This window comes from Rana temporaria, chromosome 9 (assembly GCF_905171775.1).
Source record: "Rana temporaria chromosome 9, aRanTem1.1, whole genome shotgun sequence".
NCBI classification, from domain to species: Eukaryota; Metazoa; Chordata; class Amphibia; order Anura; family Ranidae; genus Rana; species Rana temporaria.
Window position 1 is genome coordinate 87,939,117 of NC_053497.1, and position 27,508 is coordinate 87,966,624.

Sequence of the window (27,508 nt, forward strand, 5' to 3'; positions counted from 1 at the left end):
TGTCCCATGGTATATCTAATGTCTTGGAAATTCTTTTGTACCTTTTAACAATGAGATCCCTCCAGTGCTTTGGAAGCTCTCTGCGGACAATGGTTTTTGATGTAGGATGATCATGCGATTAAAAAAAAATTCAGGAAAGACCTAATAGAGCAGCTGAACTTGGTTTGGGGTAAATTAGAGGCACTTTAAAATGATGGCATGTGTGTACTGACTGCCATTTACATGAATTTAATTTGAATGTGTTTGCTTAATTCAGAACACAGCTACATCCTTAGTTATAAGAGGGTGCACACTTATGCAACCACAATATTTTTTTTTTACCTAAAAGATTTCAGTTTATTTTTCAATGGAGTTATACAGTGTATAGGTCACATTAAAAAGGTTCCAATATTATTTATGTTTGTCTCATTATTTTACATCACAGAAACCTGACATTTTAACAGGGGTGTGTAGACTTGTTATATCCACTGTATAGAATGGTTCTGTTCATATAGGACAACATTGTAAAAGATGATACCTATCCCCAGCAACCCTCTAGCTTCTGCCTTGCATTTAAATGAAAAAAAAAAAAAAAAAAAAAAAAAAGGGATCCGATTGTTGCCAATATAGACTTTCACAATTTATTCTCAGGCAATTAACAAGGTCAAGTTTTTAGGGCATTGGTGCATTACCCGTTAGCTAACAAACACATACAGCATATTTTACCTTCACAGTGTGGAGCCATTAAGGCGACACATCTGTAGCAGGCCTTTTGGACAATGGTTTAGAAATGGGCAATAACATGCCATGATAATGAAAGCTATTAAAGTACTAGTTCTATAAATATTTGGAGGAGTCCACATTATAAGCGTTTCTAAATATTCCCATAGGAAATAGATTTCTTCTACTTATAAACTGCTATGTAAACCCCACTGCTTTATCTAAAAATTCAGCAAACTTTTCAGGTTGACCTGGTGGAAAAACTTTCAGAGATGAAAGATCCATGGACTTTAGCGTGTTCCCCAGGGTACTGTGCAAAAAATAAAGAAACAGAAAATTACATATTGATATAGGACAGTGGTATGTTTAAAAAAAAAAAAAATATGTACACAGATGTTCTAAACACATAATCTTTGTTATATCATACATTTCACTTGTACTTTAGAACCCCAGTCAACATTTTGTTTTATACTGCGGTCTGTGATTGTTATGCATTTTAGAACCTCCCTCTCACTTTGGTTGGTGCCCTGTGACGGAAAAACTTGCTAGACAAGAAAAATGTCTGGCCATGAAAACTTTTCAGGTGTTCTGATCCTTTGCCACTTTATCCAAAAGTGAAAATTGACTTGGCTTTAAAATATAATAAATATTACTATGTTTTGTTAAAACTTACAAAAAAAATTAGAGTTAAGCTTACCGGTAACGTCTTTTCCAATAGTCTTTCAGGACAGCCACAATTAAGAGATAGGCTCCTCCTCTTCCTCAGGAAACACTGTGTCAGCACATCAATTTTCACTTCCCCCTGCCGGACCTCAGTTTTTTAAGATCACCTCCAGTCAGCTGGGGAGACACAAGAACACATTAATAACCTACTATTACATATCATTATCATGCTGCGTTCCGGTCTTTTATGAGACTTTCCCAATTTTTCGGATGGGTAACTAGGGCTGTCCTGAAAGACTACTGGAAAAGACGTTACCGGTAAGCGTAACTCTAATTTTCCCCCTTCGTCTTTCAGGACAGCCACAATTGAGAGGATAGACGAGCACTTACCAGCTAGGGTGGGAATACAGCTTGCAGAACCTTTCGCCCAAAGGCTTGCTCACCTGCCGACACCAGGTCCACTCTGTAGTGTTTTATGAAAAAGTGGCATAGCTGGACCATGTTGCTGCCCTGCATATCTGTTTTGGCGTTGCTCCAGCCTTTTCTGCCTGAGAAGCTGCCAAAGCTCTGGTAGAGTGTGTCTTTATCTCCGTAGGGATCTCTTTACCAGCTAAAGTATATGCCTGGCCAATGGTTACTCTGAGCCATCTGGCAATTGTGCGTCGAGACGCTTTATTTTGTTTTCTGGGGCCAGAAAAGGATACAAACAATGAGTCTGACTTTCTAAATGCTTTTGTCAGCTCTAGGTAGTGCAGGATGCATCTCCTGACATCCAAAGTATGAAACCGCAACTCCCCTTCACCTGAGGGGTTGGGACAAAGGGAAGGTAAAACTACTTCCTGACTTCTGTGGAATTTCAAAGTCACCTTGGGTAAAAATGCTGGATCGGTTTTAAAAACGACCCGATCTGGAAAGATAACGCAAAAAGGGGGTCTAACAGACAAAGCTTCTATCTCGCTGACCCTCCTAGCAGTAGTCACTGCAACCAAAAATACTGTTTTTAAGGTCAGTTCCTTTAGTAAACACTTGTCTAAAGGCTCAAAGGGAGCACCCGTGAGGGTCTGTAAAACTAAGGGCAGGTCCCAACTGGGGAAGGGTGCACCCTGAGCTGGTCTCTGTCTAGATAGAGCCCTGAAAAACCTGACTACCCAGGGGTTGGTGGCCATAGGTTTTTCCAAATATGCACTAAGTGCTGAAATCTGACCTTTGAGGGTACTTACGGAAAGTCCCTTATCTGCTCCACACTGTAGGAATTCTAGAATCACTGTGGGGCTCTGCACCGAACAGGAGCATCCTACGCACCACTTGTTAAAGCGAAGCCAGACCTTCCTGTAAATTATGCGAGTCTTTTTTCCTGCTATTACGGAGGGTGGCAATAAATCCTTCTGAAAACCCTTTAGATTTTAGTATGGCCTCCTCAGTAGCCAAGCCTCTAGCTTCCACCTGTGGACATGTGGGCAGAGGACTGGACCCTGTGAGAGGAGATCCTTTCGAGGTGGCAGGAATAAGGGAGGTTCTACAGCCAGCTGCTTGAGGACCGAGAACCATGCCTTCTTGGGCCAATGTGGTGCCGCTAGGATCAGGGAAGTGTTTTCCATCTGAAACTTCCTCAGAACTGCGGGTAATAATACTGGTGGGGGGAATGTGTAATACATTCTGAACTGCCAGTTTTGGGTCAGTGTGTCTACCCCCAGTGCTCCCTCTCCTCTGTTTAGAGAGAAAAAAAAATGGGGCTTTCGCGTTTTCTTTTGACGCAAAGAGGTCCACCTCTGGTGGTCCCCATCTCTTGGCCAAGCGACAGAAGACCTCCTGATTGAGGACCCATTCGCTCTCTCTCAGTTGCCTTTCGACTGAGAAAGTCTGCCATCACATTTTTCTTGCCTCTCAGAAAGACTGCCGAGAGTGAGAGAATGTTGATCTCGGCCCAGCCCAGAATGTCTGCTGCTAGGGCCGACAGAACTCCGCTTTTCGTGCCGCCCTGCTTTTTTAAGTAAGCCACGGCCGAAGAATTGTCCGATCTCACCTGAGTGTGGTGCCCCTGGAGTTCCTCCTGGAAAAACCTGAGGGCCAGACCAACTGCCCTCAGCTCCTTCCAATTGGACGATCTCTTTAGTTCTTCAAACTTCCAGATGCCATGTGCTGGAAGGGATCCCAGGTGTGCCCCCCAGCCCTTGCCACTTGCGTCTGTGGTTACCACTCGAGACACCGGAATAAGCCACATACATCCCTGCAACAGGTTTGTAACCTTTCCTCCACCACCAGAGGGATCTTTTTACCTGATCGGTACCTGCACTAAGGTGTCTAGAACCTCTAAACTGTGATCCCACACCCTTAGAACAAAGGCCTGCAGGGGGCGAAAGTGTAGTCCTGCCCATTGGACTGCTGGGAGGGTAGATGTCAACAGCCCTAGTGTTGACATCAGAGATCTTATCGAGACCTGTTGACTGCACACGAGGGAGGCCATTGCTCTGTCTAGCTTTAAGACCTTCTCCATCGGGAGAAACACTCTTAATAGAGTTGAGTCCAACAAGTACCCCAGGTATGTGATAGGATCAGGCTGGACTGCTCCAAGTTCAGTAGCCACCCCAGGTCTGTTAGGATATTTTTTGTCATTTCCAGGTCTCTGGATAGCTGCTCTGGAGATGCTGCAAATAGAAGCAGGTCGTCCAGGTAAGCTATTATGGACACTCCCTGGAGTCGCAGAAACGCCACAGGTTCTGCCAAGACTTTGGTAATAATACGGGGCGATGAGGATAGCCCAAAAGGCAGAGCTTGGAACTGTAGGTGTACTATTGTTCGATCTAGGTCTACCGCTAGCCACAGAAAGATGTGTAGATACGCGTCTCTGAGGTCCAGAGATACCATAAAGCAGTTGTGGGGGAGAAGGGCTCTGACTGTAAATATCGACTTAAAATACAAAAAAAAAACAAAAAAAAAGGTACAGCGCTAGAAATATTGAGTGATAATAACCAAATAAGTGAAAAATACTGACAAATTTAAAAAAAAATGTGAATAAGATGATATAAAATAAACGTTTGAAACCAATATTATATCAATGTAAAAGTCCCAAGTAGTGAAGTGGTTAATAATTTGAAAAAAGAAGGGAGGTGCACTGAAAAAATCCTCTTCCACCAAAAAGGGACACCCAGGTAGTGAGATGTAGTCTCCTTACCGAATCCACTGACCGCTATATCAGCGGTCAGTAAGGCACAGGGATGATTATAGTCTTCCCAATCAGACTTTCTCCGGCAGGTGAATGGAAAGGGCAGATCCTCAGCAACAGTCCCCAACACATGGCTCATATATGTTGGAAAAATGAACAAAAACACTCCATAGTGAAGTACTGCAAAGATCACAGGTTTAATAAAGGTTGGGTTGCACTTACAGTTAAGATGAATTAAAACAGCATGGGATAGACAGAAAGTGGCGTTTTGATCCGTCCCAGTCCTGTCAGCTGGTCTCCGTGTGTGTGTGTGTGTGTGCATCTCCTCGTGAGCGTGATGACGTTCCACGCAAAATCTGGCCGTTCCTACACACGTTTCGTCGTAAATGACATTGTCGGGGATAGGCCAATATATTTATTCACGTGTTAGCGCAGTGTTTTTTCCCTAGGGAAAGAATCTTTTTTGTAAATATCGACTCCATACGGAATCTTTTGTATGCAATTGATTTGAACAGGGGTTTTAAATTCAGAATTAGTCGAGACGAAAATGTGTGAATATAATCCCTTCCTCCACCTCTGAAATTCCGAGGACTACGCTTTGATCCTCCCTTAAGGCCCCCAACAAGGCTTCGGACTTTTCCTTGCATTTGGGTAGCTGTGTGACCAGGTATCTCTGGGGGGGTGGTCTTGCAAATTCCAGACGGTACCCCCTTCTTATGACTCCCAGGATGAACTGGTTGGGGGAAATTGCCTCCCACTGTGGGAGAAAGGTCCCCAGTCTTCCTCCCACCCTTACTGGAGAGTCATGGGTTTTTAGGGGGCTGCTCAGGACGGCGAAAAATCGCCCCTCCTCTGCCCTTGCCCTTAGGGATCCAAGCCTTCTTCTGCCCTTCAGGCTTGGGAGCCTTCCGTTTGAGAGGGAAGGACTTCTTATCTGCCGTGTGGTCTAGAACCGTTTCTAGACCTGGGCCAAAGAGTAGGTCTCCCGTCGGGGGTATCCCACATAACTTGGCTTTAGAGGCGCTGTCACCTGGCTAAGTTTTGAGCCAGAGGGCTCTTCTGGCAGAATTAGCCAGGGCTGCCGACCTGACCGACATGCGGACTGATTCCGCTGAGACGTCTGCTATATAAGCAATTCCTCGCAGGATTGTAGGGAAGGAGGATAAGATAGCTTCCTTAGCCATTCCTGCCTCAATGTGCTCCTGTATGTTGGAGAGCCAGTGCTCTAAGTTGTGGGCCACAACTGTAACAGCCAGTTCTGGCTTTAGGTTCCCAATTGTAGAGTCCCATGTCTTTTTCAAGAGGGAATCTATCCTCTAGTCCATGGCATCAGCTAAGGTTCCCATGTCCTCAAACGCAAAATCCAGGGACAATTTGTATCTGGAGGGTTTCCTGGACTCCCCATCCCGGTCCTCTCCTTCCGACTCTTCCAGGGAATCAGAGGTGGCACTATCTGGTAGTGTATGCTCCACCTGAGAAGGGCCTGCAAGATCATCTGCCGTAACTGTAGCAGCAGGTGTGGCAGGTGCAGAGCCCTGAGCCTGTGGCTGGGTTGTAACCTGGGAGGGAACAGCGGGGAGCTGAAACTTTTCAAAAAGAGATTTGAAAGATGAAAAGGTGGATGAGAGTTTCTTAACTGAGGCCTTTGTCCATGACTCTGCTGGAGTGTCCCTACAGGGGGCACACTTCTTTTTAGAGCTATGCATTGATCTGGACGACTTTTCAGCAGCTTTCTGAAATACAGGTACCCAAAAAAAGGCAGAAAAAACATCACATTAAAACATGGTTACAACCCTGGGAGTGCGCTAGCCCCATATAATGTGCAGGGACTACGGCCCTCCCCCCCCCCCCCCCCCGAGGGTCTGCCCCTCCATAGATATGAACCATACATGGAGGGGCAATCCTTAGATAGAGAGGACCCTTCCCCAGGGTGCTCTTACCTTAGGAAGGCTGGAGGTAGTGTGCGTTGTCTAGGCATCAGCTTCTGACATGACTGCAGGTGGCTGCTTGCTACAGAGTCTCACATCGCCTGTGCGAGTTCCCGACTCTCTCCAGCGTGCGCCCGGCCCCCTATCCGCTCCGCGACCCGGAAACGGAAGTCGCGGGTCAAAGGGAAGCATTGGCGCTCAGCCGGAAATGACGTCACCCAGCACCCGGCCCGCCTGGTTCAAAAAAATGCGGCCTGTACAATGTACAGGGAAAGCTGAGATGCCTCACTTGCTGCGGCCCTGTGGATGCGATAAGGGTCCCCCGCAACCTGCTGCCGCACTCGACGAGGATGGGGTGGCTTCTGGTGGTGGGTATGTACCACACCTTTAGTACCCTGGAAGGCCCTGCTTCCCTTCAGGTATGTGAATGGCCTCAGTCCCCTGACTGACCGGCCTGGTTCCCTGCACAGTGTCTCCCCACTGGAGGAAACACTAACAACTGAGGTCTGGCAGGGGGAAGTGAGAATTTATGTGCTGGCGCAGTGTTTCCTGAGGAAGAGGAGGAGCCTATCTCTCAACTGTGGCTGTCCCGAAAGACGAAGGGAGAAAAAAAATAAAATAAAAATATCTTATATTCTAAACATATATGGCTGATGTCCTATCCATTTCGTTTTTGTAACGATCCTTTATCAAAATGAAAACATTTAATTAAAAATTAAAAGCAGTATTAAACCCAAAACCAGTCATTAGAAGTGGTGGCTGCAGTCGTTTTTTTTTTTAGGCTTTTTACTTCTATATTCACCTATTAACCTGGACAGTAACACACCTGTATTTGGAGTGCTCTCACTCTGGATGAAGTAGCACAAGGGGTACAGCAGACAGCAGCATAGAAGCCACACTCTAGCTCACACTATATAATTAATTTACAGCAAAACAATTATTTTTCTTTTGGGGAAAAAAGGTTTTACGTGAATAAATGCTAATCATTGTAAGCACCCCTGCCCTTGTTAAATGTGTTTTCTCATGCCTGTAAACATATACATCTGGATAAAAGCTTGTTTTTGTTGCGTTTTAAAACAGACTTACTGGCTGGATCACCAGATGAAAGTAAAAGAAAAAGTCTAGAAAAGAAACCTAATGCAGCCAACACATCTAAGAATTGGTAAGTTGAAATAAATTAAATGTTTGCCTTTGGGTTGAATACTGCTTTAGCCATTTTCAATTTTCAATTCTGTGCTGGTAAAGCAGTCTTGTTTACAAGTCATACCACTTTTATTTATGAGCAAAATTCTGCTATCAGACTAAAGCCAATGCTGTGGCCCTTTCGTATAAAAACATATCAGTATTGCAGCCTGATTTAAAATACAAAGGGCAGTCCCCATAAACATGAATGAAGTGCAACACAACTAAATGTCATTAACCCCTTCGCACCCAAGGGTAAAACAAATTTTAGTGCCTAAGCCCAATTTTGCAACTTTGACTTGTGTTAGTAAAGTCGTAAATATCATTAAAACTACTTTGTGCATCCAGGTGGATTATACCTTGGTTTTTTTTCACAACAAATTGGGCTTTAATTTGGTGGTAAATGGGTAATGGATATCTCCTGATTTTTTATCATCAAAAGGAAAACTGGCCCAACATAGTAAAAAATAAAATTAGCTGTATACCAAAGAACAACCCAAAATAAATTCTCCTGCACCTTACAATCGCAGGGATACCACATGTGTATGTTAGTTACCGTATGTACCTGTAGTATAGCCCAGGAAAAAGGTGCCGATGCTCGTGACTGGCAGTGGTGGTGATTTCGGCCACGAGAGGCAGAACAGGGATGTGCGAGTGTGTAAACACACACGTCTCTGTTCTGTGAGGAGATGCAGATCATGAGTTCCTACAAGCTGGGAACCACGATCTGTCATCTCCTATAGTGAGTCCCCTCCCCCCACAGTTAGAACACACATTAGGGAACACAGTTAACACCTTGATCGCCCCCCTAGTCTTAATCCCTTCCCTACCAGTGAGATTTACACAGTAATCAGTGCATTTTTATAGCACTAATCGCTTTATAAATGCCAATGGTCCCATAAATGTGTCAAAAGTGTCCGATATGTCCGCCATAATGTCGCAGTCATGATAAAAAAAAAAAAAAAGATCACCGCCATTACTAGTAAATAAAAATAATAATAAGAAAAAAAATGCCATAAATCTATCCCTTATTTTGTAGACGCTATAACTTTTGCGCTAACCAATCAATATACGCTTTTTGCGATTTTTATTACCAAAGATATGAAGAAGAATATATATCGGCCTAAACTGAGAAAAAATATTATAGTGCAAAAAATTTAAATTGTAGAGATCATCAACTACCACCAAAATAAAACTCTATTTGTGGGGAAAAAAGGACTTCAATTTTGTTTGGGTACAGCATTGCAATTGTCAGGTAAAGCAGCACAGTGCTGTATGGCAAAAAATGGCTTGGTTATTAAGCAGCCAATTCTTCCGAGGCTGAAGTGGTTAAAAAATAAAAAATCATGTGCAAAAAATGCTGACCCTGACATTTGACCCAAACCCTAACCCTGGTGTTGACCTAGATCAAACCTTGATCGAGGCACTATTTTGTTTCTACATCTGCAAGAACAGAGAAAGATACAATGTATCTTTCTTGTCCATCCCCAGAGACAGAAAACATGGGGGTGGGCTTCACAGGGACTGGTCCATGTCCTGATCGTTAGAACGGGGCCCATGGCATGTTCCCAGCACAAAAGGAGATACGCAAATACCTGACCCCACGGCAAAAAGTCTTTTGCAGTGGGGCCGCATATTTTTTTTTACGCTAGCGCCAAGGGGTAATTGTCCATTTTCCGATGTAGTCAGGGATTGCCATATGGGAGATGCACTTCTTCATAGATATACACGTTTTCCAGCTTTTGATCATTAAATAAATCACTGACTAACTGTTTCAGCTGGTGAGCAGGTGTGGAAATTAGCCTTTTTTTTTAATGACAAATGTAAGAAAATTACTTGTGAGTGCCCTATGTGGCTAATGCATATCTGAATGTGAAGAAATGCACACTTCTTATTCAGCTATATATTGACACGACAAGCCTTAGTGTTATACCTGCATGTGCAGTAATACAAATGTCCATCCTTATGCAATTGCTTGGCCAGTTCAAGCTGATGGTTGGACATCAGTTTTTCATTAATCACAACAATTAGATGTTTTTTTTCTTCAAGTGTTTCTAGGCAGCTTCCTGCACCTAAAAAAAATGAAATTAGGCAACAATTCAGTTTAATGTACTTTTGTTGGCAACATATTTGATATGTTATAGTTAAGAATAAGCTAAATGGATATAAATATTAGATGTAATAGAAAGGATAAAACTTAACTGTATACAGCAGGGCTCAAAATTTCAAGTCCTGAGCTGCTAACCAGGCCTTAATCACTTAACTACTTGCCGACCAGCCGCCGTATAACGGCTGGTCGGCTCCTCTGCGCGAGGTCACGTAGATCTACGTCACCTCGTGAATCACGCACTAGGGGCGCGTGCCCAACGTGCTGGTCCCAACGCGCGTGCCCGGCGGGTGCGATCACCGCCAGGCACCCGCGATCGCTCGCTACAGAGCGAGAACCAGGAGCTGTGTGTGTAAACACACAGCTCCCGGTCCTGTCAGGGGGGGAAATTACCTATCGTCTGTTCATACAATGTATGAACAGCGATTTGTCATTTCCCCATGTCAGTCCCACCCCCCCTCCCTTCAGTTAGAACACACCCAGGGAACATGATTAACCCCTTCCTCGCCCCCTAGTGTTAACCCCTTCACTGCCAGTGGCATTTTTATAGTAATCAATGCATTTTTATAGCACTGATCGCTATAAAAATGCCAATGGTCCCAAAAATGTGTCAAAAGTGTCTGAAGTGTCCGCCATAATGTCGCAGTACCGATAAAAATTGCTGATCGCTGCCATTACTAGTAAAAAAAAAAATTATTAAGAAAAATGCCATAAAACTATCCCCTATTTTGTAAACGCTATAACTTTTGCGCAAACCAATCAATAAACGCTTATTGCGATTTTTTTTTACGAAAAATATGTAGAAGAATACGTATCGGCCTAAACTGAGGGGAAAAAAAACGTTTTTTTTTATATATTTTTGGGGGATATTTGTAATAGCAAAAAGTAAAAAATATTCATTTTTTTCAAAATTGACGCTCTATTTTTGTTTATAATGCAAAAACTTAAAACCGCAGAGGTGATCAAATACCACCAAAAGAAAGCTCTATTTGTGGGAAAAAAAGGATGCCAATTTTGTTTGGGAGCCACGTCGCACGACCACGTAATTGTCAGTTAAAGCGACGCAGTGCCGAATCGCAAAAAGTGGCCTAGTCATTGACCAGCAATATGGTCCGGGGCTGAAGTGGTTAAGGACTGAGCCTCTTTTTCAGATATGTTGTTATCATATTTTTTTTTTGCTAGAAAATTACTTAGAACAATTACCCCCAAACATTATATAAAAAAAATCTAACACCATAGAGAATAAAATGGCGGTCATTACAATACTTTTTGGCACACCGTATTTGCGCAGAGGTCTTACAAGCGCACTTTTTGGGGAAAAAATACACTTCTTTTTTTTTTATCCTGCCGTCTGCCGTCACAAAGCCCCACCTCCTGGCCCCAGTACTTTGATACACGTCACACATCCCGGCATTAGACGGGTGATCTATCTAAGTACCCAGGCCAGGAGGCAGGGCTATGTGTGACAGCGAGTGCGGGGGACACTCAGCAATTCGAATGAAAGCTGTTACAGCGAAGTTCTTCTGCGCTCTTATGATCCGGCTGCCAGCTCGCCTCTCTCTTCCCTGGGGAGATCGCTGGGAGAATGGCTCCCATTCAACCCTGCCTGCTCACCCCCTACTCTGAGGCAGCCCACATTTTCCACTCGCAAAATACAAGTAGAAAATTTAAGGGCTGGTATAAAGTATCCACTTATTGAACAAGAAAAGTTTATCAAGTATTGTGCAGGATTGTAATAATTTACTAAAAGTTTTATTTTTTTGCATATCAGTTTTGTTCCTATATGGAAAAGAGTTATAGGACGATAATATTTACTATGTAACCATTAACATTTTGCATTAATATATTTTTTAAAAGCACATAGAAAATAACTGGTTGCTACCTGCATGGCTTATAACTAAATCTGCATTCCTAATGTCTTGGACAAGGGAATCTTTGTATCTGAAAACATCCATACTAAAATTAGGAGTACTGTATGGCTCTGGCTCCACTGTTCCTCTTCCGATCTGAAGAATCATTCTGTTGTATCCAAGTTCTTTGAGGATCTGCACAAAGACAAAAAGCTATGCATTATAAGCAGATAAACGTATTCTATCTTGTATTAAACTAGTTATAGACTTCAGAGAGAGAGAGAGACATGCCCCCGTACATTAGTAAAACCTCATCTGGATTATGCAGTTCAGTTCTGGACATCAGTTCTCTAAAAAGGGTAACTGCAGAAAGTGTAGAGAAGGGTAATCAAACTGATAATAGGCATGGAGGAGCTCAGCTATGGAAAACAATTAACTGAACTGAATTGATTCTGTCTTGAGTACTGGCAATTAAGGAGGGGGTATGATCAACATGCATAAATACATAAGTGGTCCGTATATTGAACTTAGTGTTGAGTTAAAGCAGTGTTTCTCAATTCCAGTCCTCAGGCCCCCCCCCAACAGGTCAGGTTTTCAGGATTTCCATTATTTTGCACAGGTGATTTGATCAGTTTCACTGCCTTAGTAATCACCACAGCCTTTTTATCTGAGGGAAATCCTGAAAACCTGACCTGTTGGGGGGGCCTGAGGACTGGAATTGAGAAACACTGAGTTAAAGGGACACTAAAGTCAAAATTGTTTTGGTTTAAAAATAACAAACATGTTATACTTACCTCCGCTGTGCAGTTCGTTTTGCACAGAGTGGCCCCGATCCGTGTCTTCTGGTTTCCCTCGGCGGCTGTCTCGGCTCCTCCTCGCAAAAGCTTTCCACGTTCATGCAAGCTCCCTCGCATGGTGGAAAGCTTTTGCGAGCACGCTCCCGTGATACAACGGCGGCCATAGCCGCCGACTGTATCACTCGGCCCGCCCCCCGCGTCATCCGCTGTGATTGACAGAAGCGCCAGCCAATGGCTGCGCTGCTATCAATCCGCCCAGCCTAGCCAATCAACGGCCAGGCTGGGAACCGAACAGGAGGACGAGAACGGGGGGCCGGTGCTGTCAAGATGTTTTTTTACCCTAATGCATATGATGCATTAAGGTAAAAAAACTTTTACCTTTACAACCCCTTTAACTTTCACAATTCAAAAGGACACAGTGGCACTCTATACTTTTGAAGGAAAAAAAGGTAACCTCCACATATGGAAAGGATTCCTCACAGTAAGAGCTGTGAAAATATGGAAGACACTCCCTCAAGAACTAGTTGTGGCCAGGTCATCAGTAGATGGTGTTTGTATACCCATTTTTACCTACAGGTAAGTCTATAACAAGGCTTACCTGTAGGTAGAATGAATATCTTCTAAACCTGTACAGTTTAGGAGATATTCACCCTGCATGCAGCCACTGACGTCAGTGGTGCATTCGCAGTGAATGCCCGTTGTATCGTAACTAAGGACTCCCGCACACATGTGCAGGAGTAACATCATTGCAGCTCTGGCCACTCACAGCGCAGGAGCCGCAAACCCGGGAGCAATAAATGCTGAGGGGAAAACGTCAGCTCCCTTGGCATGACCGGCATGCGATGCTGAGACCTTGTTCTAAGGTAAGTATTTCATAATGAGCTAGTATGCAATGCATACTAGCTCATTATGCCTTTGCCTTACAGTTTTTTTGGGGGGTTTGCGGGTATACAACCTCTTTAACCACTTGACCACCAGGCACGTAAACCCACTTAATAACCAGACCAATTTTCAGCTTTCGGTGCTCTCACAATTTGAATGATAATTACTCAGTCATACAACATTGTACCCAAATGAAATTTTCGTCCTTTTTTTCACACAAATAGAGCTTTCTTTTGGTGGTATTTAATCACTGTTTTTTTTTTTTTTTTGCGCTATAAGAGAAAAAAAGACTGAAAATTCTGTAAAAAAAAAAAATGATTTTTTCTTTGTTTCTGTTATAAAATTTACCAAATTTTGTATTTTTTCTTCATTCTTTTGCATAATGTGAAAGATGAAGTTTCGCCGAGTAAATAGATACCCAACATGTCACCCTTCAAAATTGCACACGCTCGTGGAATGGCGCCAAACTTCGCTACTTAAAAATCCCCATAGGCCGATGTTGCAGGGTATTGTGGGGTATTGCAGAGTTTTGTGGGGTATTGCAGAGTATTGCACAGGGTATTGTGTATTGCACAGGGTATTGTGTATTGCACAGTACGGGCAGGGATAGCTGACATGTAGGGATGGATGGATGGCTGGATCTGTGACTACATTTGTCACAGATCCAGCCCACAGCACTCGTGCTGCATCCGCTCTCTCACACTGTACCGTTCGGTACAGAGAGGGGAGGGAGGAACCGGCGTCATCACATGACGCTGGTTTGTTTACAAGTGATTGGGGTGGGAGGAAATAAGGGGATTTTTTTCCCCTGCTGGAGTGGACTGGATCGTGCTTCAGGCCTTGTTCACACTATTGCACCTCTATGAGCTTTGTTTTGCTCTAGTCCTCCCCTCCTTGTCACACAGAGCAGTGATCTCCGTGTCACGAGTCTGTGTGATCTGGGCACTGGCCAGGCTGCACTGATCCCTTTATTTTATATCTGCAGTCTCTGACCATTTCCTGTACTAGGTCTACAGTCTCACCATGTCCTGTATCATGTCTGCTAGTGGTGCACCGAATGGAAATTTTGGTAATACTATTAGCAATGTGTTTGAGTTTAAGTAAGAGATTGCAGACATGTTACAAGAGACAGCAGACTGCATTTTTCTTGAGCTTTTCTAGCACTAAAGGTGCCAAGAATGGCCAACAATAAATTCATAGTAATTTAAATTGATATTAAATTAAAAAGTTGAATAAAACACAAAAATATATAAAAATATAATTTTTTTTTTTAAAACGGTAATTTTCGGTTAAAGGCATCCTGCATTTTCGGTACCAAAATTTCGATGCAACTCTGGCCTACATACAAGCTAACAAGCTGAAATTTCACACTAGTGGAAGACACTGAACAATGTTACCAAACGAAATGTGCTCCAAAGGCACATACATCATTATGCAATAAAGATTGTGTACTAAGACCCCTTTCAAACCGAGGCAGTTTTCAGGCGTTTTAGCGCTAGAAATAGCGGCTGAAAACTGCCTCCCATCTCGCCCAAGTGTGAAAGCCTAAGAAAAAGTCCTGCAAGCAGCATCTTTGGGGTGGTTTGGGAGCGTTGTATACAGCACTCCAAAAACACCCCTACCCATTGTAATGAATGGGCAGTGCTTTTGAAGCACCACGACATGGGCACTGCTTACCACTAAAGCACGGGCGGCTCCAGTGTTAAAGTTCAACCCTAGGTTGGTCATTCCCACTGGTGCTCCCCTTCCCCCTTTTTAAAACTATATTTGTATACATACCTCTTCACTTGGTGTCCTCCAATGTGACATTCTGGGGTCCTCTTTTCCCTGTGGCCATGGGCAGTCCTGAACGCTGCAGAGAATGACACTTGTGTAACATTCCTCTATGAGCCCAGCAGCCTGGGTTCACTGGCAGTTTGTTCAATGATACTGGACATCATTTAACACATAGGAGACCAGACCAGCAGCATAAAGTGGAGTGTGGAGAGGGGTGGTTGCCAGCCCCCCCCCCCTATCAAAATGCTGCTATGGAACCCCATGATCTTTAGTTACCTCCATAGTTGTTTAAGTTCAGGTTCACACTTATAGCGGGAATGAAATTGTGCGGAGTTCAGCTGAACTTGCATGATTTCATTCCTAACTTTCCCAGGTTGCTGCACAGATGCCTATGGAAATCGCACCCCAAAGTCGCCAAAAGTAGTACAAAAACGACTTTTGGGAATCAATGCGGCATCACACTGATTTGGAGGGTGCCATATCCGCCAATTTAGCATGAGATTTTACATGCCAAATCGCTCCAATGTGAACCAGGGCTTAATGAGAATTCTTAGACGACATTCACATGGACACACAAGTGCCAGGAGCAGCCACCTGCAAAAAAAACTTTGTTTTATTTTTTTTGCTGACGGTTATAAACGATGAATGACCACAGTGTGTGTGTGTGTGAACGGCAGCAGCTGTCAGATTTGTACTCTGTACAAACCAATGGTTAGTGTTGCTGCTGTTTGAATATAAACTTTCATCTGAGCAGTAACATGAGAACAGAGCCTCCGACAGACCCTGGGGGCAGACAGTATGGGGGAGATTTACTAAAACTGGAGAGAGCAACATCTGGTGCATGGCAGCCAATCAGATTCTAACTTCTGCTTGTTCAATTACCCTTTGACAATAAAACATGGAAGCTGATTGGTGTATGTATATATACATATTTGTGGGGAAGGAGGAGCTTCTAATAATATGGAAAGTCAGTCAAGGTCCACTTGAAGTGCAATGGGGTAGAACATTATCCTATCAGAAGCCATCCTCTAGCAGTGTGGTTACAATACTGTGCCCCCCTCCAGTAATGATCCCACACGAAGCTCCTCGCAGTTCTGTCCCTAGTAGAGTTCTTACACTTGTACAGCGTTCGGCGGACACGCAGGAGATGAGCTCATCAAAGCTGGTGGTCCCCACAGTGACAAACACACTCTTCCCCATCCCAGCTCCCGGGCGGCCTCTGTGTGCATAGACTGTCTCTTCCTGCTACCATGAGAGGCTCGCAGCCATTGGTTCTAGCGATCACTTCTTCATTGGTCACCAGGTGTCGCTGTTTACTATTGGATGACGCGTCCTGAGCCGCAGCTGTCACATGACCAACATATCTACATAATAGTAACAGAATGAAGAGAACACCTAGATGGAGAATGTTGCGGATCTAAAGGAAGACGGAAATAGTAACAAAGTCATTATATCTACTAGAGAAAAGTGTGAGCTGAACGCCGGGTACAGACGTGTATGCTATTTGCACTAGAAGTCGCAGTAGAATAATCTTTGCCACGTTCTGGAAATAAATAAAATAATAATAATTTGAATCAAATAATTATCATTCACCCCAAATAAAAAAATCTAATTTCAATATACAATTGGAGCCGATTTCTGCTGCAGGTAAAGAATGTGTCAGTTGTTCTTCAATACACTGAGCTCCCGGTCTCTCACTAGACCCACTGATTCACTGTCACTGAGTCCTTTGAGCTCCTTCAATCTTCATGGTGGTATCTTTCTCAAATGTCACCCCCGCTCAGGGCTGTCTTAATAGCATCATGGGCCCCTGGGCAAAGCAATGCACTGGGGCCCCACCAGCTTGCCCTAATTTACACACCTACTTTCAATAAATAAATAATAAATACTGTATTTGCCGGCGTATAAGGCGGCTGGGCGTATAAGACGACCCCCTAATTTTCCAGCTAAAAGGTTGGTTTTGGGATATACTCATCTTTATAAGACGACCCCCTTCAGACTCACCTCACTGTGCCCATTGCCTACCTCACTGTGCCCATTGCCTACCTCACTGTGCCCATTGCCTACCTCACTGTGCCCATTGCCTACCTCCCTGTACCCATTGCCTACCTCACTGTGCCCATTGCCTACATCACTGTACCCATTGCCTACCTCACTGTGCCCATTGCATACCTCACTGTACCCATTGCCTACCTCACTGTGCCCTATGCATACCTCACTGTGCCCTATGCATACCTCACTGTGCCCATTGCATACCTCACTGTACCCATTGCCTACCTCACTGTGCCCTATGCATACCTCACTGTGCCCTATGCATACCTCACTGTGCCCATTGCCTACCTCACTGTGCCCATTGCATACCTCACTGTACCCATTGCCTACCTCACTGTACCCATTGCATACATCACTGTACCCATTGCCTACCTCACTGTACCCATTGCCTACATAACTGTACCCATTGCCTACCTCACTGTGCCCATTGCATACATCACTGTGCCCATTGCCTACTCATTGTGGCCATTGCATACCTCACTGTGCCGATCTCCATACCTTATCCCTGTATGCAAAGTCAGACTGCGGGCGTCCCTTGTTCAAAATCCATGTCTCTTCGTCCTGTTCCGTGATAGGCGGAACACTCAGTCTCCCAGCAGAGCCTGTGTTTATTGTTCCACCTATCACGGACATCCTCTCGTCCGAGGACGAGAGGACATCTGACTCTGCATACAGGTACCGGTGTATAAGACGACCCCCGATTTTTGGGGGATATTTTTAAGTACAAAAGTTCGTCTTATACGCTGGAAAATACGTTAGTTGATAGAATTAAAAATATATTTATTAGTACTTTCAATAATATCAATTTTACAAAAGGAAAAAATCCCATAAATCAAAGACTAGTCAACACAAAGGGCACAGTACACAGGGGAATGCAGAAGGGCACAACACTGGGATCAGGAGGGTACAGTATAGGTTCCGGGACGTTTCCCGGGACATGACCATATTGGGATAGTTTAGTAAAAAGCATGACTGTCCCAGCAAATCCGGGACAGTTGGCAAGTATGATGTAATGCAAGATTATTGTGGGACCCCCCATGTAATTGGGGCCCCTGGGCAGTGCGCAGGAGTGCCCTTGCATTAAGATGGCCCTGCCCCCACTTCCCTGCTGGGACCCTAGCTTGGCACTCTAGATACCTCTCAAGCTTTACCCACGCTGGCTTGCTTGGTGCCTAGCTTCACACAAGGCTGCTCTGCAAGCGTCACCTCGGCTGGTTGGGTCCCTGGCTTGATTCTCACTGAAGCTTCCAGATTCTTCACCGTCCCCGTCTGGTGAGAATGCTGCTCCGGTACTTGCTTCAGTTACTCACTGTGATCCCTGGTAATAAGACAAATAGTCCCTTACTGGTGACAGTTTCCCCTCTACCTCCAATCACGTCAGGTTCTCCGGCCGGCAGAACTGTCACCTCTGGTTGGACTGCAAGTCGCAGTCCAAACCCTGTTCTGCTCTCTTGCTTCTGGAAAGGCCCCCAGACAGCCTAGAAGCCAGATGAGTCTTTGAGAGACGTAGTCTTACGCCACAGATGTTCTAGACAGCGGCTAGGTTTTTTGAGGCTTTGTTATCTGTTTATCAGGGTTGTGGCCTAATTCTGTGTGTAGTGGGGGGGGGGGTTCGGCGAGCTTGTCCAGGGTGGAAGACAGGGATCTATTGTAGACAGCAGTGGTGGTCCGTCTATAGAGGGCGCTGGAGCACTGCCCCCTCTGGAGGCTCCGCACCGCCACTGAAAAAACATACATTCATGCATTGCATGAATGTATGTTATTGTTGCCAGCTGCCGCTGGTCTAATTCAGTAGGCCGGAACTTGAGTGCCACCTGAATAATGGCAGCTGGTTGGCTGTGCGGAAGTGCCTATCAGAGCCAGCGGCTCTGATAGGCTTTCCGAGTACAGCCCTCTTCTCCCGGAAGCTTATCCTCGGAACGTACGGGGGGTGCGTTCCTTGGATTAGACTGATGGCCGTCTCAGCCAATCAGGTTCACCGATTCTGGTTATCGGTAACCTGATTGGCTGAAACGTCACCAAGGCGGGAGAAGACATCGAGGGATGTGGAAGGAGAAAGGTAAGTGCATTTTACAGGGCACAGCGGCGACAAAGGGCACAGTGGCATCAATGGGCACAGTGGCGACAAAGGGCACAGTGGCGACAAAGGGCACAGTGGTGACAATGGGCACAGTGGCAACAATTAAAGGGCACAGTGACATGCACAGTGGCAACAATGGGCACAGTGGCGACAATTAAGGGGCACAGTGGCTGCGTTTGATGGCATGGCACATTGACTGCGTTTGATGGCACAGTGGCTGCGTTTGATGGCATGGCACAGTGACTGCGTTTGATGGCATGGCACAGTGGTGCTTATTGATGGCATAGTGACTGCATTTGATGGCATGGCACAGTGGTGACAATTGATGGCACAGTGGCTGCGTTTAATGGCATGGCACAGTGGTGACAATTGATGGCACAGTGGCTGCGTTTGATGGCATGGCACAGCGACTGCGTTTGATGGCATGGCACAGTGGTGCGAATTGATGGCATAGTGACTGCATTTAATGGCATGGCACAGTGGTGACAATTGATGGCACAGTGGCTGCATTTGATGGGCTGCAATTTTTTTCTTCTTTTTTTTTTCCGTTTGCGCCCCCCCCCAAAAATTTTGAGCACCAGCCGCCACTAGTAGACAGAAGTGGCTAGATTGAGACAGGGCAGGGGTGAGATTTTTATCAGTAGCAGAATATAGAAGAGAAGGGCAGAGGTGGTGAAGCTTTCTGTGGGTGATTGTTAGGTAGTGGAAGACAGTGAGAGAGTGAAACTAATAAGGTGGTGATTAGAGCGAGGAAAAGGAATGTTGGAGAGGTTGCAATGGAGTGCATAAGTAGGAGAATACAAGGTCAAGGGTGTTGCTATCAGAGTGAGTATAAAACCTCCCCACGGCTGCTGATGTATGACATTCATATGTGGCAGCCAAAGGGTTAAATCATGGTTTCTTCCCACCAGTCATATGACCCTAGTCTTCCTTCTTCTGCTCTGGATTTAATGGTCCTTAGTCCTAAATAGAACTACACTCACACATCACAACATATTACAGTGTGAGCCCAGGTTCCTAGGGGGTATCCATGACAGTCTGGGCTCACAGGAAGTGACTTCAATGTGACTGCGGAGAAGCACTGCGGGACACAGATGGCTGTCTGTGGCACATAGAACTGGTTAGTGTTAAGAAAAGAGTATTTTTTTATTAAGTAAAACTGTTCGAAGTCAGTTTTTCAATATATATTTTTTAACGTTTTTGTATCCAAAACATAAATAATATTGTTAAAGTTTGTGAAATTCTGTCTAAATTCAGCCAACCTCATTTTATGTATCAACATGCTCTATCATGAAATTGATTTATTTTACCACAGTCGCTAGTCAGATTTAACAGGTCTGATGGTGACTGGGGGTGCAGAAGCAATGACAATTCCTAGTATAAAAACATGCTCAGTACTAAAACAACTTATGACTATGGACAAAACATACTAAAACCTCCCCATCATTCAGATTGGTTTTACTTAAAGTGATTGTAAGACTTAGTTTCTTATTTCTTTTTTAAAACAAACATTTCATGAGTGACCCTGATCCTCAATTTCTGGGGTCCCCCGACAGCTCTTGCAGGTCCTCCCCGCATCGTAAAAACCCCCTAAGAGAAGCGATCTTCCGGGGAGTTACCTTGCGGGCAGGCTCCTGAGACCAGCATTCGGAGTCTATATGTCACGGTTCCTACTGTGCCATGCAGGTGGCCAGGCGTGGTCGCGCCCCAAGCGGCTCTGGGTGGTATTGAACACCTGGGACCTTTCTTTTGCTGCTTCGGTGCTTTGCCTCTGAGCCACTCCTCAGTTTGGCATTTTGCCTGCTTTCCATCTGAGGCTGGGTTCACACTTGTCCGACAAACGGTCCTACATTGGGAGCCTCATGTAGCATGACGTGTGAAAATCAATGTTTCCCTATGAGAGCCGTCTTAACTGGTCCTACACAAGTCGGTCCGACTTTGAAAATGCTCCCTGTACTACTTTTGGTCCTACATTGATCCTACTTCAGGCCCATTGAATATCATTGAAGTCGGACCAAAGTAGTATCCTGTTCATGAAAGTAGGATGGATGTAGGACCAATGTAGGATAAATGTAGGACCAATGTAGCAGAGCAAAGTAGGATGAAAGTAGTGTAGTAGTGTGAACCCAGCCTGAGCCTGGTTCTGGATGATGTGCTGATGTGCCCTTCTCTGGATCTCCTTGCAATCTGCACCTGTCTCTCCTAGTTCAGCTGAGGCAGGTTACCCAATCAACTAGGGTATAAAACACTGCCTCACTCTGAGGGATTTGTCAGTTCATTGTTCTGTCCTGTCCTTGCCAAAGGTTCCTGTGTTCCAGCTACAAGACTGACTCTGGCTTCTGATCCTGGCTATGTTGATCGTTTATTTTGAATTCTGGAATCCCTGACCACGGCTTTACTTCGACTATCCTTTGGCAAATCCCTATCAAGCCCCTGTGCACAGACTCACAGCTCAGGCAGTGTCTTACCTTGTTACCGTGGGCTGTGTGTACTTGCAAGGGTGAGTATATAACTCTGCATTATGGACTCCAACCAAGGTAAGCCCTTACACTATAAATGCCAAATGTAGGACTCGGCCCCTGCATCATTGGATTCAATCGACAGCAGCGAGAGCCACTGGATGTGCTGCTATCAATCTATCCAATCAAGAGCCGAGAACCCCAGGCAGAGAGGAAGAGTGTGTCTACGGCGGTGGAATACAGGACTCAGTTGAGTAAAACGGGGAGGCTGGGGGGCCGGTCAGTGACAGAAGTTTTTTTCACCTTAATGCATAGGATGCATTAAAGTGGTGGAGGTCCACACAAAAGTGGAGCTTCTGCTGTCTGGATCCCCCCCCCTCCAGTGTCACATTTGGCACCTTTCAGGGGGGTGCCGATACCTGTATAATACAGGTATTTGCACCCACTTCCAGGCATAGATAGCCGCAGAATCTGTGGGTATCTATGCCACTTCCCGCCCCCCCCCCCTCCTGCTGTCTTTTGGGAGGCACATGGGCCCCCGTAGACAACAGGGACCATTCGGATTGCGCAGCGCAATTTGCGCATGCACAGCAGGGACCCAGGGGATGAAGCTGCAAGGCTTCACTTTCTGATTCCCTTATTGAAGATGGTGGCTGCAGCATCAGAGGGACGGGTCGGCCTCGGGTCCCAACATCGCAGATGCCTTGGACAGGTAAGTGTCCTTATTTTAAAAGTCAGCAGCTGCAGTATTTGTAGCTGATGGCTTTAAAAAAAAAATAATAATCTGCGGACCTCCGATTTAAGATGAAAAAACATGAGTGTTTACAACTCCTTTAAGAAGTATCTGACCACACAACATTGTTTTTCCTTTAAGCCTAGAAACCAGTTGGCTTCATTATTTCCAGTTTCTAAGGAAAGGAAACACGAATCTAATCATTTGCGGTTAAGAAAAAAATATTTTTTCAAGATCAAAGGTTTTCAATAACACAAAAACAATGAATTTCTAAACCATAGATTAACACAGAAACAAAACTATTGACAAAACCATAGATTTCCACTAGGTGGCACCATTACCCCTTTATCTATTGACTAGGTGCACTCTAATCTGCGATATATTGGGTATGCATCCAACTCCAACATTCACACAACAAATAAATAGTTTCTTCACTTTATTAATAAATAGGAAAATCTACATGAAGACTGTTGAGATCCTTGTCTTCCATATTTGCCATTTGATGCTATATATAGTAAATATACATTATCTTGCAAAAGTAAGTACACCCCTCACATCTTTTAAGTATTTTATTATATCTTTTCGTGTGATGTCCACTACCATGCTTGACTGTAGGCAAGGCACACTTGTCTTTGTACTCATCACCTGGCTGCCGCCACACACGTTTGACACAGGGCTCAAGTCCTGTGGGAACGGAGTTCCTTCACTTTTTTCACAGCAGGAACTCAGTTCCCTTTGCAGGACTAGAGCAGCCGAGCCGCCCAAGCCAATCCTTCACTAAGCGGCGATGCTCAGGTCACTGTCAGGGGGCAGGCAAACCTTAGTAATCCATTGTTACTGGCTGCTTCCTGTATATGGATTCATCGGGTAGTGTGTGGGTATTCCGTCACTTCCTCGATGCCGCAATGTCTCCTGGGAGCTTTTGTCATTGTTCCCAGGAGACATTGCGGAGGTCTGCCGCAAGTTATCGTGGGATTTAGAAAGAACATGCGGTTTAGTAATTATGCATATGAGCGTATCCTCTTCTTTTTTTTTTTTTTTTTTTTTTTTTTTGTGGGGGAGTGGATCTTGGGTTGGAGTTCCCACACTTTTTTCCCCAGGACTTGACCCCTGGTTTGACACCATCTGAACCAAATACGTTTATCTTGGTCGCATCTGGTGATGCTGAGCATGTTCACTCAACTTCTTTGGTTCGACCAATGCGAGGCCTGTTCTGAGTGGAACCTGTCCTGTTAAACCACAATCTTCTTATAGCCTATGCCATCTCTATGTAGAGCAACAATTCATTTTTTTAGATCCCCAGAGTTTTTTGCCATGAGGTGTCATGTTGAACTTCCAGTGACCATTATGAGAGAGTGAGAGCGATAATACAAATGTAACACACCTGCTCCCCATTCACACCTGAGACCTTGTACTGTCACATGACACTGGGGGGGGGGGGGATGGCTAATTGGGCCAAATTTGGACATTTTCACTTAGGGGTGTACTCTTGTTTCCAAACAACTACTTTACATTGTAGCAAAGTGCCATTTATTCAGTGTTGTCACATGAAAAGTTATAATATAATATTGACAAAAATATATGAGGGTACTCCCTTTTGTTTTTGATTTATAGACCAAGTTTTTTGAGTTGAGGGGAACTGGATGCACAGGTGAGCTCTAGGGTTGGGGATGGCTGTGTGTCCAGGTGATAGCTGTGGATGGAGGTGGTGTGCAGAGGTGAAAGATGTCGAAGTGGCTTGGCATAGAGTTGAAAGTTGTGGACAGGGAGAGTTAAATGCAGCCGGAAGAGCTTTGAATGTGATTGAGCTGTATATGCGGGTGCAGAAGCAAAATGTGGAAGGGAGGGAGTATTAAAGTGGTTGTAAACCCCCGGATATAACATTATTAAAAAAATTAGCACATATCACAGGCAGCTGATCGCTGCCTGTGAAAGTGTACTCACCGCCGTCATTAGCTCTAAAATCGTATTTTTCGTTTTGATGACGTCACCGCGCTTGCGCATTGTAGCCCCGCAAATCCGGCATCTGAATGTGTTGCCGATTTTCATTTCCATTCTTTCCGGCCCTGAATGTGAGCGAGCTGCGTGGGCGAGCTTCCCCTCTGTCCGCAGAGGAGAAGTCTCGCGATGCTATAGTCCTCCTGTTCCTAATACTCCCCCTCCCGTGTAAATGAATATTGCCGTGTATCACGGTTGCTGCGGTAACAGCAATCGACATCGAGGCTTGGTAACGGCTCTACGGCGCATGCGCGAGATTTAGACCAGGGAATCAGGAAGGGCGGAAGTGTCGTCAGATAAGGATTCACTCAGCAGCACAAACAATGGCGATTTATATGTCCGGAAGGAGAGAAAAAAACAACGGTTGTTAAAGGTATTTGCGGGCCTCGTTTTTCACAATCTTATATGCAATATGCATTGCCATGCCCTTGTGTGACATGCTATTTAAAAAATAGAAAAAATCGTCCAGGGTTTACAACCGCTTTAAGCTGTAGGGGCTGCATAGGTGAGCTGTGGACAGGAGCCAGGAATCATTGGCTGCTTACATTTGTGGGGGGAGGGGGCTATTTATGGGAGGGGGATTTTTGCTTTGGGAGTAGCAGGGGGGGATTTTCTAAGGGACAGCAAAGCATAGAGGGTTCAGTGGTCAAGAAAATGTAATGTATGGCACAGCATACAGCGGACTGGAGTTTGAAAAAAATACCTTTAACATTGTGAACTACAATACTCTGTATGTTGTGCTATATGTTACATACCTTTTACTGTTTGTTATATACTAAGGGCATATTAATGGAGGCGGTGTGCAGAGGTGAAAGCTGTGGAGAAGGGGCTTGGCATAGAGTTGTGGGCAGGGAAAGGTGAATGTAGCCGGGAGAGCATTAGATGTAATTGAGCTGTATATGGGGATACAGACAGGGCTGTCTTAATGAGAGGGCACTGCCCAGGGGCCCCAGCTGCATGGGGGGGCCTGCACTTGAGCCCACACTGACCCAAAATTGGGAGCGCCATGATGGCACTGATTTTGATACACAGGGCAGGCAGTCTTCCTCCTACCCACTTGATTTTGGTTTACCTGCACTGTCCTCATTGTAGGGGGCCCAAAGTATTACTTTGCCCAGGGGCCCATGATGTTATTAAGACGGCACTGGCTATAGAAGCAAAATGTGGGAGGGGCTGCATAGGTGAGCTGTGGACAGGAGCCAGGAACCATTGGCTGCTTACATTGGTGGGGGGGTGGGGGGATTATACACTGTATGCTGCCTTGTGTAGTATATACCTTTTTACTGTTGTATCTTTCATACTTATGGACACTGTACCCTGGGTGATACATTACATATTCCGACTACTGCACTTGGTCCACTGAGCTGTACATGACATACTTCTGACCGCTGCACTTTGTACATTATAAACACCTAACCCTTGCTTTCTATATAATGTAATTACATATTTCTGATTAAAGTATTCACTGTCTCAAAAAATTTCTGTTGCTAAGTACACTTTGACTATTGTAACAAAGTGTTCCTCCAAGGTAGGCTCAGACCAATTGTTAGCTCTATATTTGTTTGCAGAAAAGCATACTGTATGTAGTGGAAGAGTTCCTATTTTTAAAAATGTTGCTGCCTTATGTGTATCTGTGGCACAGTCATTAAAGCATAATTTTTGGGTATATACTGTAGACTGCAGGGACGTGCAGTGAGGTCAGTGACTGGTGAGGCACTGGCTAGTATTAGAGCCAAATACACACAGGTTACATACGCCATGAACATCAGAGTGAGAAAAATAATTCTAGCACTAGACCTCCTCTGTAAAGCCCTATACACACGATCTGTTTGTCCGATGAAAACAGACCGATGAACTGTTTTCATCGGACAAACCGATCGTGTGTGTGCCCCATCGTTTTGTTTTCCATCGGTGAAAAAAATAGAACATGTTTTAAATTTTTCCTGTGGATAAAAAAACGATCGTCTGTGTGGAAGTCCATCGGTCAAAAATCCATGCATGCTCGGAAGCATTGAACTTAATTTTTTTCATCACGTCGTAGTGTTTTACGTCACAGCGTTTTGTCACGGTCGGATTTTGGACTGATGGTGTGTAGGCAAGACTGATGAAAGTCAGCTTCATCGGATATCTGATGAAAAAATCCATCGGATTAGATTCCATCAGATATCCGATCGTTTGTACGAGGCCTAAATCTAAATAGGTAACCTCAGTGTTGCCAGTCGCCAGTATTTTTCCTGGCAGCCAGTAAATAACAGGCACTTTTCTCCTGCCAGTAAGAGGCAAAGATTGCCAGTAAAAAATACGGCTGTGGCGCTTGGCTCAGAACTGGGCATGTGCAGCTCGGGTCTGGAGCCGGCCAAGACCATTCAAGTTGCCTGCTACAGTGTTCAGGTGGTACTGATGGGGGGGGTCTGATGGAGACGGTGCCTGAGCATGTCGTGTGATGTAATGGTGCAAGGGAGCCGAGCAGAGCGCCCAGAGCCTTGTTTGCGGATCTGCAGGACAGGAGTAAGGCAAGCAGGGAGCGGGACTGTCAGTGCTATTTGGACTGGAGGGGACAGAGGACCACCTGGGTGGGAGAGAGACTGTTACTGTGACTAAGGAGGGTACGTGTCGGTGATCTTTGCTGCTGTCACTGCTTGCTGTCAGTTTCACTGAGTCCATTTCAAGTGGGCGTGCCGCCCATTATAAATTCCTGCCCCTAAGTGCTCTCCCTGAGCCACTTACTTACTATATTGAAAATAAAATAAGAAATATGCATTTTGCTTTAATATTTACCTTAACTCACATTGCTAATTGCATATTGTACAGTACTTATATTTTGCCTAAATTTCTAAAATTTGCACTTGCAACTGCAATTTTTTAACTTTTGGAAATGCCAGTAAAAACCTGGCTGTGCCAATAAATTTTGGGTGTTGTGTCAGTAAATTTCAATCTGGTAGGTTGGCAACACTGGGTAACCTGTAAACATTTTTAAGGCATCGCCTATGGAGATTTTTAAGTACTGAAGTTTGGCACCATTCCACAAGTGTGCGCAATTCTAAAGCGTGACATGTTAGGTATCTATTTACTCAGCGTAACATCATCTTTTATAATATACAAAAAAAAATCAGGTTAACTTTAGAGGTTTTTTTTTTTA

General features: G+C 44.7%; 1 protein-coding gene across 1 annotated transcript in view; it reads right to left on the reverse strand.

Annotated features, from left to right (window-relative positions):
* The window catches only part of ALG13 (ALG13 UDP-N-acetylglucosaminyltransferase subunit), a 401,371-nt gene extending 385,018 nt beyond the window's left edge, over positions 1 to 16,353 (reverse strand). The window contains exons 1-4 of the mRNA XM_040325249.1: positions 16,164 to 16,353; positions 11,625 to 11,787; positions 9,569 to 9,707; positions 899 to 1,009 (exon numbers count right to left, since the gene is read on the reverse strand). Of these exons, the coding sequence (XP_040181183.1) occupies positions 899 to 1,009; positions 9,569 to 9,707; positions 11,625 to 11,787; positions 16,164 to 16,247 (497 nt within the window). The 5' untranslated portion in view covers positions 16,248 to 16,353. The remainder of the gene's footprint in view (positions 1 to 898; positions 1,010 to 9,568; positions 9,708 to 11,624; positions 11,788 to 16,163) is intronic.
* Between the last annotated feature and the right edge of the window lie 11,155 nt (positions 16,354 to 27,508).